This window comes from Sinocyclocheilus rhinocerous, unplaced genomic scaffold, assembly GCF_001515625.1.
Source record: "Sinocyclocheilus rhinocerous isolate Xijiao unplaced genomic scaffold, SAMN03320098_v1.1 scaffold1682, whole genome shotgun sequence".
NCBI lineage: Eukaryota > Metazoa > Chordata > Actinopteri > Cypriniformes > Cyprinidae > Sinocyclocheilus > Sinocyclocheilus rhinocerous.
Genome location: NW_015654052.1, coordinates 485,981 through 499,141, shown reverse-complemented (window position 1 = coordinate 499,141; position 13,161 = coordinate 485,981). Strand labels below are relative to the sequence as shown.

Below are 13,161 nucleotides of genomic sequence, written 5' to 3'. Positions count from 1 at the left end.
GAAGTTTTATTTTTAACATTCTTTCTTATTAAGGTTTTAGTTGGCAGATTTGTCGGTTTATTAGAATATAATTCCGTGTCAAAAATGGGCATGCTTTTTTTTTCTTCTTTGCTGTGCTGTCTGGGGAGCAGTTGGGGGTTCGGTGCCTTGCTCAAGGGTCTCACCTCATGGTATCGAAGGTGGAAGAAGGTGCTAGTCATTCACGCCCCCCACCTACAATCCCTGCCAGTAGTACTGAGACTCGAACCCACAACCTTTGGGTTACAAGTCCGACTCTCCAACCATTAGCCCACAACTGCTCTTTACAAAAAGTTGCTAAAAGGACAACAACACACCACAAGATTTCAAACTGATGTTTTATAAACTGTAGCAGTCTTTGCATAGCAACTTGTAAGTCTTTTAAAAACAGAGAAGCTTCAAAATGCAAGACTGAGATAATTTAATTTGTTGCAACAAAACATGAACCCTCAAAATAATGTGAACCACAGACTTTATTTTACTCAAATCTGAAAACCCATAGGAAATTCCAGAGGGAAACCATGGTGAATTAGTCTTCTGTGTTGCCCTACAAATTTATGAAATTATTATAGACCATACAAATATGGTCATGAAATCACTGATTCCAAGTGTTTTGTTTAAAACAGCTTAACTGACAGGAGCACAAAAATGCCAGCTTTTTAATATATATTTAAGAAACTTTTTATATATTACTTTATAGACTGCCGAGCTGAAAATAAACATGCAAAAAAAGGTATCTTTAACTACATGCCTTAGTTTTGTTTTTTTTTAAACCCATATTTAATACAGTAATAAGTTCACAAAAAAGACTTGTAAAAAAACAATTCAGTTTACTTCTTTCAGTACAGTGCCAGGTCAGAACACCCCCCATATTACTGCACAATGCTGGCGAATGGAGGGCACCAGAGCAAGGAAATTGAACAGCATACACACAGGTACATAAAAAGTAACAAGAAAAAGGCAACTTGGGACAGAAATGTAGAAATAAAAAAAGGAAGAAACTGCAAACATCTCACTCTGTGACAACATTTGATTTCGTTCTGTTATTTGGTTACTTCATAGCCCAGGATGAGGCCTAACTGGAACAGTAAATGTAACAATTAAAAACAGCTCTGACAAAGTACTGCATTGGTTCACATGCAATCCAAAGACTACATACATACACACACTGATATGGTTATGGATTACCAGTATCGGCACTGCCACCAGCCATCATTCTCCACTTTGTGTCAAGAACAGTGAGTAGCTGTACATGAAGAGAAACAATCTAGAGTTTAATTAAAGAATCACAGGATTCCAATTTCTGTCAGTTCGCTCATGTGTTTAACAACGCACACAGTGAAATGTTGATTATCTACACTTATTATATGCCTTTTCCAGGACGCTGCCATATTCCTTTGGATATACTGAAATGAAGATCACAGAGGAGAGGAGAGGTTGTGTGGTGACTATACACTCTTGACTTAAAGCATTCTTAGCCAGACATGTCAAAATTTTGAGGTAGCAAGTTGGCGTCAGTGCTTTGCAGATCAAGAAGTTGGATTTTGGGGGGGGGCCTTGGGGAGGAGATTGGACAGTTTTTTGGAGGCTGATCTTGGGTATAATCACACAAAAGGTTAAATTCTTGTGCAAACGCATTGAATTTTGCTTTGTACTGTGGCCAGAATCAAGCTGCTTCTCCAAATTTGTCACCAAGGAGAAATGAAAACCTATGAGTGCAACATCAATCAAAAACAGCTGAATTTTGAAAATGTATCATGATATTCTATATACACAAACATTTCCAACATCTGGTACAATGCTTTTTAATCAGAGACATGGGCCCTAAAAGTGCTTATGAGATCTGTGAAGAAACGAATGCGAGAAGTAACAACAGATTAAGAAGTTCCGTTTTATCTGCATGTCGCGCTCTCCTCTGGTGGATTAATTCTTCGCTTCCATTTCACTTTCTCACCATGAAACAAGACATGAAGCGCCAAGAAATAAATCATACATCCCTCTTCCCCAATCTTCTTCTAACCTTTAGCCATCATTTGCAGCGACCAGCTGTCCCAGTCCCTGGCGCACGTAAACAGCTTGAATCTCCTTTGTCTTGAGGCAGAAGTCACAAGCCCACACCGCAGCGCTCTCTCTGGTTAGCAGCCCATATGCTGGCTCAGTTAGGCCTGTGCAGTCTCTATGAAACCATCGTTGGCAGGAGGCCTCGCACAAGATGGCTTCTTGGTCATCGTGCACTTCAGACAGGCAGAGGCCACAAGGGAACACCATGCCTCCACCTAGCTTTGGGGGACCAGAGCCTGGGCCAGCAGCTGGTGGAGCGGGCCCACTGGGAAGTGGGGACTGGGTGTTGGGCGTAGAGTTGGAGTTGGATGGAGGATTGGGGTTGCTACCTGGAGTGTTGCCACCACTGCTGTTGTTAAGGTTGTTCTGGTTGGAGTTGGGTGGCTGGTTTGGCATTGGACCTCCAGGAGCGTTGTTCTGCTGGTTGTAGGGCGCCGAACCTGGAGCGGAGTTTGGTGGCGTTGGTTGTTGCTGGTTGGATGGGGTGTTGGGGCCAGGGCCACCAGTGGAGTTGGGTGGAGGATGCTGATTGGTTGGTGCTTGTTGAGGCTGGGGACCATTATGTGGGCCTGTGGGGGATGAGTTGGGATTGGGAGGCTGAGGAGCTGACTGGGGTTGACCTGGAGTGTTAGGGTTGGGTTGTTGGACATCTGGATGACCTGGGAAACCTCCTCCAGGCTGTGGGGGTCCAGGGGTTGGGGACGGACCAGGAGTGGCATTGTTGGATGGAGGACCGGAGGGATTAAGGTTAGGTGGTTGCTGTTGAGAGGGAACAGGTGGACCACCACCTGGACCACCAAAGTTCTTTCCCTCTTCACCAACAGGAGGACTTGATCCAGGGTACGGGCCATCTTGTGGAGGAGGGAACTGTCCTTGCGGAGGCATACCTGGGTGACCACCCACCATATTGCCCCCACCACCCATGCCCATCATGTTCATTCCTCCACCCATACCCCCCATTGGGTTCATGGGGCCGTGTAGAGGCCCACGAGGGCCAGGGCCACCAGGTAAGGGTGGGCTGTTGAAGGGATGGCCACCTTGTCCATGTGGAGGCTGTTGCTGAGGCATCCCAAACCTTGGATGAGGTGGACCTCCTCCACCTCCTGGACCGCCACCCATTCCTCCAGGTGACAACATTGGATTGAATCCCTGCCCAGGGTGCATGGGTGGGCTGAAATTGGGTGGCATGTTAAACTGGGATGGGCCTCCTGGTGGAAATCCTCCTCCACCACTTCCTCCGCCTCCACCACCTCCAAAGCCTGGCATGCCCCCAAATCCAAGTGGGTGGTGTGGTCCAGTATTTGGCGTTGGGGGACCGAAAGGGGGTCGTCGGCCAGGCTGTCCACCTCCAGGTCCACCTGGGCTGCCCATGAATCCCATACCTCCTCCCATTCGACCGGGACCGCCATAGCCACCTCCACCACCCCCTGGGCTGGGCAGAAAAGAGGCACCACCTGGACCACCCCCTCCACCAGATCGTGATGGCGGACCAAAGTCATCATCAAAAGGATTAGAGGCCACCAGGTGATCAACCATTGGAGTAGGAGGGGGTGCAAACTCAGAGAGGTGGGAGAATGCAGCCCCCTAACAGGAAATACAAAGGGTGAGAAATGAGTTGGTAACACTGAATTGCTTAGTTTCTAATGTTTTACTAAATACACATATTATTAATATTTTTAATGCACTGAATTTGTCATTAAATGCAATTCTTGTTAACATTTAGCTTAAGGAGGGAAGCAAGTCCACTAAGATACGAATACCATTGCAAACATTACAACAAAGTCAGGCTACATATAAAATTCAAGACCAAATATTCAAAAACTAACCTGAGTGTTGGACTTCCTCTTCTTTTTCTCTGGGCTCTTCATCTGGGAACCTATGGAAGCAGAAATGGAAAGGGGGAACAATGAACAAGAATAGGGAGGGGGGAAAGTAGCAGTTAGACCAAAAGCACATTCATAGACAACATTTTATGATGCAAAAATGTGCACAAGATCATTTTTCATTGTAATTTGCCAAGTGGTATTAGGTGGAATTGGCCATTTACATGCCCACTGTGTCACACTGCTAACATCAACTGTGAACCTGACTGGCATTTGAAGAGATAAAGCAGAGCACTGACTATTTTGTTAAACATATCATATAAGTGTCAATAGCTTTTGTCTAAATCACGTTTTTATTTCTAACTGTGTGGAAACAACTCAATTTTACAACCACACATCTCAGTACCTCCAATAAATAGCCTACATGTTTCTTGAGAACCAATTAATTCAAACCATAATGATTAGGGTTGGAGCTAAACTCTGCAGGAAAGAGGATCTCGCGAGCCAGATTTGAGGATCACTGCTCTAAAGCATGGTTCCAGATTATCAAAGTGTATCCAACGTTATTAAACATTATGACAAGAAACTGAAGACTAAAGATAGACCAATAATCGGTTTGACCAATATTTTTATGAATATACTGTAATATTTGGTCTGCTGATATATGGTGCCATTTGGTCAGTCTGCAGGAAAGTGGATCTCGTGGGCCAGACTTGAGGATCCCTGCTCTAAAGACTAGCACCTAATTACTATTCACAGAATGTCACTAGTCACTTAACGGTATATTTAAATAATAATACCAATTAATAAATAATAAGCAATTATTATTATTATTACTATCCAATACATTCATTCATTTTCAAGGCAAAAATTTAGATTTACAACTACACAGCCCAAAATAAATCTAAAAATAAATCTGGACAATTTTGGGGGGGAAAAAAGCATAAATATCATTGCATAATAAATATTTGTTTAAATTGTTATAAAATATTATATTAAATATATCTCATTTAATTGTAGTCTAATTTTGTCAGAAAGCAGAAAGAAAGGAGTATTAAAGGAGTATTTAAAAATTGCAAATCGGTTATCAGACACTAAAAGACAATCTGTCTTAAAAAGGCAATATCGGTCTCTCTCTTAAGACAAACTTTACAGCTGATGAATTTTTATCCCCAAACCCTGATCCCAAGATAAGAGGCTTGCTTTTAGGGCAAATAAGTTGGAAAAGAGTTGAATGCAATGCGTGTAAAAAAAAAAACACAACAAAAAAACAAACGAACACGCGTGAATAGACAAGTGGTGCGAGGTTGACATAAAGCTACCCAAAGACAGATCCCCACGTAAACAAGGCCACCGTACATTCAGGCATGTGCGGACAGGGAAAAGGGAGATTTGCAGCCAGAGCTGTGTGGATTCCCGCTCGGACACAGAGATGCGCTGACTGACAGTTTCCTACCTTTGCCTCGTTTTCCTTGACTCTGTCCCGCCTGCTGTCCCGCCATTAAAATGACTGTCGGTGCGGTGCCATGACACCGTTCATTTACAGAAATTAGTTTATTTGACAAAAGCCTCCACGGGTCCAACGAGTATCACCCCGCAGCCCCAGGAATTGCACGTGAAATACTTAATTTTAACTGTACCGATGGGCCAATGAGACCAGGCACCTACTCAGCAACATGTCTGAAGGATGCATTAATGGTTTGAGTCAGATTTATCATTTTCTCCACGTTTATACGCATGCACCCCCAAATAATAACGCGATCTGGATGAGCATCGCAGATATGTCTGAAAATGTTGAGTTATTGATCAAAAGATCTTTGCAAGCACGCAAACCAGCTGTTATAAGAAGTAATTGGGATGGACTGAATGTGAATACACATCTGCCTGCCTGCAATGTGATCACATACAGATGTGTTTCTACCTGGACGGCCGTCTAAATGACATTTTAGATGCAAGCACACCGAGCTCTTCTCCCCATTTTAAACTGCGTTCGATTCGAAAGTGCGGTGAGACTGTAAATAACGCGATAAGCGTTTGAATTTAATTCAAACGTGATTTGAATTCGCGATCTAGCTACCATTAGTTAGCGGTTTAGCCATCAGCAAGCAAGGTAAAGACGGTAAACGTTGCTCACACAGCTCATTCATATACACCTGACTGTTGCATCAAGACATGGATGTCAACCCGCATATGACAAACAATCAATGTCAAATAGACTTACGATTTAATATTTATCCCCAAACGCGAAATTGGCCATGTTAATTACGGCCTGCTCGTTGCCGGACAAAGAGGGACAGCCTGAGTCGACTCGCGCAGGGCATGTGTGGAAAATAGGGGGGATCGGGCTAAAACAAGTACGTGATTTTAACGAAATGTTTACGTTACTAGTGATATTATATAATTGTTTTGTATTTTCAGGTATATAGGTGGCATTTAGGCAAGGTACACCTAATAAATGTCTGACACTGTTTCTGTAACTGTTCAATATTTTTCTCGCCGTGCCCCGTGTATCAATCATGTGGACTGATCGAGATCAGACCAATTTTGCGAATGAGGCAGAATGAAATTCTGTTGTGCATTTTGCAGTCAGTTCACTGCAATCGGTATTGTTGTAAATTGGTACAATTAGACTTTATTTATGATCTTGTGCAGTTTGGGAGGGAACGTACTCTGACTGTTTTCTAACAAGAAAATGTTTACCCCCGTGTTCATTATAGGCGCGTCTGAATGCTTGTATGGTTCCAATGCATGAGTGGAGTTGTAGTTTTAAGACTGCCGTTGCATGGAATCAGTTCAATTGAACGTGGTTTTGTTTTATTTGTTCCCCCTCTCTCTCTTTATAAATAAATAATCTTGTTCTAAATAAAAAATGCCTTTAAAATGAAATCTTTTATGTCATTACATTAGTTTTTATGTCAAAAGCAGATTTGTAGGCATTATTTATCAACTGCATCTGAACACTGATATCAAAAATCGAATAATAAAATAATTACAATTAAATGAATTTAGAATAATTTATGAAAACGTGTTGGAAATTGAGATACAACTTTCTAGAAACGAGTCAGAGCAGCTCAATTCAGTGCACCGATGGAGGTTTTCTCTTTGCACTAGGCCTACTACTGATTTAGGATCAGTCCTCCAAACTCAAATCATAAATCAAACATTTTCAGCACAAATGGCAAAACTGTGTTCAGATCAATTCCATAACCTTCACTGCTTTGGATCTCAAGAGACAACTAAAATGTATTATTCCACTGACTCTGCTGCCCTCTTGTTGTCGAGTTAACACAGTACATGCCCACTGCACTGCACCCCTGAACTTGGTTTCTTCAGTAGGGAAAGAAATTAGAGTCATATAACGGTGCCCATCTGACTAAAAGTTAGCCTCTGGCGGCCTCTATTGGCTAAACAAAGAACCAACACTGCAAGTAACATTGGGACGTCAATTGTAAAAGTATCAGGACAATCATGCCAGCACTTAAAACAAGTTCACAGCTGTTATTGTCACTTAATTTACTGTGACTGTCTGAAACCATTTCTGCTTTGAATGACTTGAGGATACTTTCACACTGCCCTAAAAATAGCATAGTTAGGTACACCCCTTGTAATACAATACAAGTGATGCATTATATATGAACTTAGCATGTCTTGTAAATCTATCTATCTATCATCTGTTTGTTTTGCTACTTGCATTTTTTACATTTTAGACTTTACATTTTAAATACTGTAATTACAATATCAGGTCTGTTGGCTAATACTGAACCAATTAATGACCCAATGGTTATTCTCTCCCATTCTTTAGAAAAGCTTTGATGTGGAATCATCTTCATTCAATCATCAATGATCTTCATCTTCATCATTTTCTTTTTTTCTTTTTCTCATGAAAAAAAAGTCACCGCTTTCTGCCATAATTTTGTTGTGCAGTTACCAGTGTTGTTTAAATATCATTGAGATAGTATTATAGTTTTTAATAATATTTAGAAGTAGTTTTTAATTTTTTTGTAAGTTTTAGTCATTTTGTTGTTTGTTTTTGATATTTTTATTCGTTTTCATTTTTTTTTTTAAATATATCTATAGTAGGCCTATTTATTCATTTATATTTTGTTGTAGTTATTTTAGTAGGCCTAGATTAAGTTAAACTAAATGAACGTGAGAAATGCTGCCTTGGCATCTAGATGAAATTTTATTTTATTTCAGTTAACATTCATTTTATTTCAAGCAACGGAAATGTTTTTTTTTTTTATGGTTCTAATTTAGTTTTAGTTAACTATAATAACCCTGTAAGTTACTCAGAGATGTGTGTCGTCATAAATCACACAATGCAAAATGAAGACCCAGTCTAGATCCAAAGGTGCACAGTCCCACAGTCATTCATTCACCTTGCCATGATCCACCTTTGGTCATTAGTTATGAATCATTTCATTGATAAGTCTTTCCCAAGCGCTCCTCATGAATGATTTCTGCATTCTCAGGCCCTCTTCAAGACCCATTAGTGTTAATTTTAGCCTCAGGATTGAGTTACTGTCTGCATTGCCTTAAATTGAGATTAATTGTTAATCCAGGACTGCTGTCATAGGTAGGTTAAGATCGCAGTGAAGGTTAGGTGAAGGGGTGACAGAGGCGACAGGGTTAATGACTGTTTGCAGATCAGATGTACACGAGTCTATGTGGCCCCTGGGGTTTAGGGTAGAATAGCAGCAATACGTGATAGCCGAAGGGAATCACACTGCTAAAAATGGGCAAAGTGTTGCCTCGGTATCGTTTCACCAGTATTAAAGACACTTAACATGCAGGGAAAAAGGATTGAATTGACACCAGCCCTCCCCCTTTCCTTTCAGTAGGTACGCTACGATCCCTCTCTTTTTACCTTTCTTACTTCATCATCATGATAGCTGAGTCCGATAAGCAGTCTCTTGTGACGCCTGCTGTGATCCAATTTAAGACCAGGGCCATCCTCCACGAGCATATTGTATGAGACAGACAGGCAAACCAGCAGTTAAAGATACACCAAACACGCAAAAAACGTGTCAATCAAAGCTCTCCCCAGAAACAATGTTCTTATGAGGCCTCAAGAAAACAGCCTCTTTGGTTTTACAGTAGATTGCCATGGAGCTACAATAGGAAATAAAATATGACATGGTAAAATGGTAATCAGTAATTTTGATATTACAAAACTTTAGTTTAAAATTCAAAACTTTATCGGCCTGAGAAAGTATTACAGTATGAGCTTTATCTTGTAGCAATTAGCTTGTTAGTCAAACTGTATATTTTACAAATGTAGCTCGCCAAGTGGCTTGTAATTGTAGTCTAAACACACTGCAAATATAAGAAATAAAGCAATTGTGAGATATAAAGTTAGTTACAGAACAGACCATGTGTTTAAAACTTCGCAAGGGTGAGAACAACTCTAGTTGGTTTCAACCTCAAACTACAGTGTTCAACCAGAAGAACCACCAGACAACTAATTTATGTTGAAACTTTTTCCAAATTACATTTTGGTTGTGGGGACATTATAATGTTCAGTTTTCATACATCACCATTCAAAGGTTTTGGGCTGAAAAGATGTTTTAATGTTTTTGAAAAAAGTCTCTTATGTTCACCAAGACTGCATTTACTTGATAAAACATACAGTAAAAACTGTAATTTTGTGGAAATATTATTACAATTTAAAATACCTTTGATGCAACCTTGAATTGTCAGCATCATTATTCCAGTCTTCAGTGTCACATGATCCTTCAGAAATCATTCTAATATGCTGATTTAGTGCTCAAGAAACATTATTATTGTCCATGTTAAAAACAGTTGTGCTGCTTAATATTTTTGTGGAAACCATTATACATTTTATTCAGGATTCTTAATAGAAAGTGAAAAAGAATGACATTTATTTGAAATATGTTTTTGTGACATTATAAATGTGTTTATTGTCATTTTTATCAGTTTAATGCATCCTTGATGAATAAAACTAGCCTATTAATTTCTGTAATTATATATATATATATATATATACGTGTGTGTGTGTGTGTGCTTATTTTTTTATTTTATTTTATTTTTTTATTTACTTTTTTTGTAGTAGTAGTAGTAGTAGTGGTTTTTACAGTGTTCTACTATTGTCACGGTCTCCAGCTGGAGTGCCCATGAGGTCCTCTAGAGGGCACTCCATCCCGTACCTTTGCCACTTTCATGCACTCCATTTCCCATAACACCCCACGCCTAGGAACTGATTACATACACACCTGGTTCCAATCAGGAGTACTATTTAAGCTGCACACCCACCCACTCACATTGTGAAGTCTTGTTCAGCTGTTAGCGGACACTTCTGAGCGTTTCCATGGTTTTGCCTTGCCTTGCCTGTTTTTGGTAGTGATGGGAAACCGAGGCTTTCTGAACCGTTTGAGGCTTTCATCAAATTGTGCCGAAAAGCGGTTCATTACTCGAAGCTTTTTAACACAGTGCGCATTAGCGACATCTGGTGGTCAGACTCGGTTTCTCCAGCCTATCTAACGAACCTACTGAATCCCAAATAACACACACACACAACCAAGTCAATGTAAAGTCAAACACAAGAATCATGCAAAGCGCCGATTTTTTTCAAACCAGCTGTCCCGACCTTCCGATACTGCATGACGTTCGAAGCTTCAAATGTTATCAATCACGTGGTATTGTCATTTCGATACAAGCATCGGCACAGTGTGTGATACAATAGTGCTTTGAAAACGGCGTCGGAGCATCGGAGCCCCATCACTAGTTTTTGGACCTTGGACTGTTTCCTTGTTTTTATGATTGTTTGCTGCCTGCCCTGACCTTTGCCTGTTTTGGATTACTCTTTTGCCTTGCCTTGGATATAATTGTTTGTTGGATCTTGACCTTGCCTGTCTCGACCACGCTTTTAATAAAGCTTGCAATTGGATCTCTTTTGTCACGCCCAGTCCGTTACAGAAGACTTCGCCTACCACAGATCCAGCAGCTTTATCGAACACCAGACCAACCATGGATCCAGTATCTCGCCTCATTCGCTTTCGTCAGGGAGATCGGCCTATTGAGGATTATGTGGCAGAGTTTTGTGAACTGTGTGACCAGGTGGGTTTCAATGACATTGCCCTAAAATATTTTTTTCGCTTTGGCTTAACTAAAGGAATATCATGTTTAATGCCACCACATACCCCACACTGGTCACTAGAGCAATATATTGACTTTGCACTCCGGTTGAGTGGTTCCTCATTTACTGTGGGGATTGCTGATGTGGAACCCTGCTATCCTCCAGTACCCACCACACCAGAACATTTTCACACCGCGACTGTCATGTCAGGGCCTGCTTACGTCACGCCTGCCAAGCCAAAGCCTGCTCACGTCATGCCTGCCAAGCCAAAGCCAAAGTCAGCTCACGTCATGCCTGCCAAGCTAAAGCCAAAGCCTGCTCACATCATGCCTGTTACTCCAGGGCCTGTTCACTTCATGTCTGCCAAGCCACAGTCTGCTCACGTCATGCCTGCCAAGCCACAGCCTGCTCACGTCATGTCTGCTATGCCAGAGCCTGCTCATGTCATGTCTGCCAAGCCAAAGCCAGCTACTCCAGCGCCTGCTCACGTCACGTCTGCTATGCCAAGGCATCTCCGCTGCACACTGCGCCCCAGAGACCTCTTCTATACATTAATCTGTCTCTGAGGCCTCTCCTGTCCACGAGTCTGCCCCAGAGGCCTCTCCTGTTCACGAGTCTGCCCCAGAGGCCTCTCCTGTCCATGAGTCTGCCCCAGAGGCCTCTCCTGTCCACGAGTCTGCCCCAGAGCTGGAGGCTTCCACTGCAGAACCTCCAGAGGTGGCGGCTTCCGCTGCAGAACCTCCCGAGGCAGCAGCGTCTGCTTCTGAACTCTCTGCCTGTCCCGTTACAGCTGAGGAGGCCGTTCATGAACTCTCTGTCTGCCCTGTTACGGCTGAGGAGGCCGTTTACGAACTCTCTGTCTGCCCTGTTACGGCCAAGGAGGCTGTCCATTAACTCTCTGTCTGCTCCGTCACGGCTATGGAGGCCCCCTGTAAACTCTCTGCCTAGCCTGTTACAGCCATGGAGGCCGTCTGTGAACTCTCTGCCTGTCCTGTTATGGCCGATGAGGCCATTGTTAACCTCTCTGTGCTCTTATTTCCAGTCCAGTCTGCTCCGCTGTGGTGGTCTTCTGCCCAGCTCTGGTGGTCTTCTGCTCCGCCGGCTCTGATCTGGTGGTCTTCAGCTCCGCTGGCTCTTCATCATGGCCCAGATCCTCCACTGCTCCACAGTCTGCCACTGCTCCATGGCCCAGGTCCTCCACTGTTCCACAGTCTGCCACTGCTCCATGGCCCAAGTCCTCCACAGATCCACGGTCTGCCACAAGGACCTGGCCCTCCATCCCTCCCCCTGTTCCGCCTCCGCTCCACCTCCCTCCTGGACTTAAGTCTGTTCTTGTTTAGGAGCGTCTGGAAGCCGCTCCTTAAGGGTGGGGCTATGTTACGATCTCCAGCTGGAGTGCCCATGAGCTCCTCTGGAGGGCACTCCATCCTGGACCTTTGCCACTTTCACGGACTCCATTTCCCATAACACCCCACACCTAGGAACTGATTACATACACACCTGGTTCCAATCAGGAGGACTATTTAAGCTGCACACCCACCCACTCACATTGCGAAGTCTTGTTCAGCTGTTAGCAGACACTTCTGAGCGTTTCAATGTTTTTGCCTTGCCTTGCCTGTTTTTGGACCTTGGACTGTTTCCTTGTTTTTATGATTGTTTGCTGCCTGCCCTGACCTTTGCTTGTTTTGGATTACTCTTTTGCCTTGCCCTGGATATAATTGTTTGTTAGATCTTGAACTTGCCTGTCTCGACCACGCTTTTAATAAAGCTTGCAATTGGATCTTTTTTGTCACGCCCAGTCCATTACAACTATCCATCATCAAAAAGTATGAGGAAATATTTGATACAGTATAGATAAATACTGATGTTTGTTATCTATTGCATTCTCTTCTGTGGCTCCCACACGCTCACATTTGTCTGTGTAACATTTGCTCTAGAATGTCAAACATACTTTTCATAAAGGCCTTACAAATGCACGTTCATATACATGAGTGAGTCATTGCATGTCAGCTCATGGTGTGAGCCTCCACTTTACTGTGCAGGAAGTACGTGTTTCTCTGCATGTATGAACACTGATATGGACACTGTTGTTGTTGTTATCGTGAGTACAGATCATCAGCAGCTGAACGTCTGTCGCGGGAGGGTCAGAAGCAGAGCTGGAGA

At 42.6% G+C, this 13,161-nt stretch overlaps 1 protein-coding gene across 3 annotated transcripts; it reads right to left on the bottom strand.

Annotated features, from left to right (window-relative positions):
- Positions 1 to 831: 831 nt before the first annotated feature.
- On the bottom strand, positions 832 to 6,207 carry LOC107716595 (pygopus homolog 2-like). 3 transcript variants are annotated; one of them, XM_016523092.1, is made up of 3 exons: positions 5,359 to 6,207; positions 3,906 to 3,955; positions 832 to 3,663 (listed from the first exon to the last, which is right to left on the bottom strand). In XM_016523092.1, the coding sequence occupies exons 1-3, from the start codon at positions 5,402 to 5,404 to the stop codon at positions 2,041 to 2,043; spliced, it is 1,719 nt and encodes a 572-aa protein (XP_016378578.1). In that variant the 5' UTR covers positions 5,405 to 6,207; the 3' UTR covers positions 832 to 2,040. The 3 variants fall into 3 exon arrangements, with proteins under 3 accessions (XP_016378578.1, XP_016378579.1, XP_016378577.1); XM_016523093.1 differs by having other exon boundaries at positions 6,124 to 6,207; XM_016523091.1 differs by lacking the exon at positions 5,359 to 6,207 and adding an exon at positions 4,127 to 4,318.
- Positions 6,208 to 13,161: the final 6,954 nt, after the last annotated feature.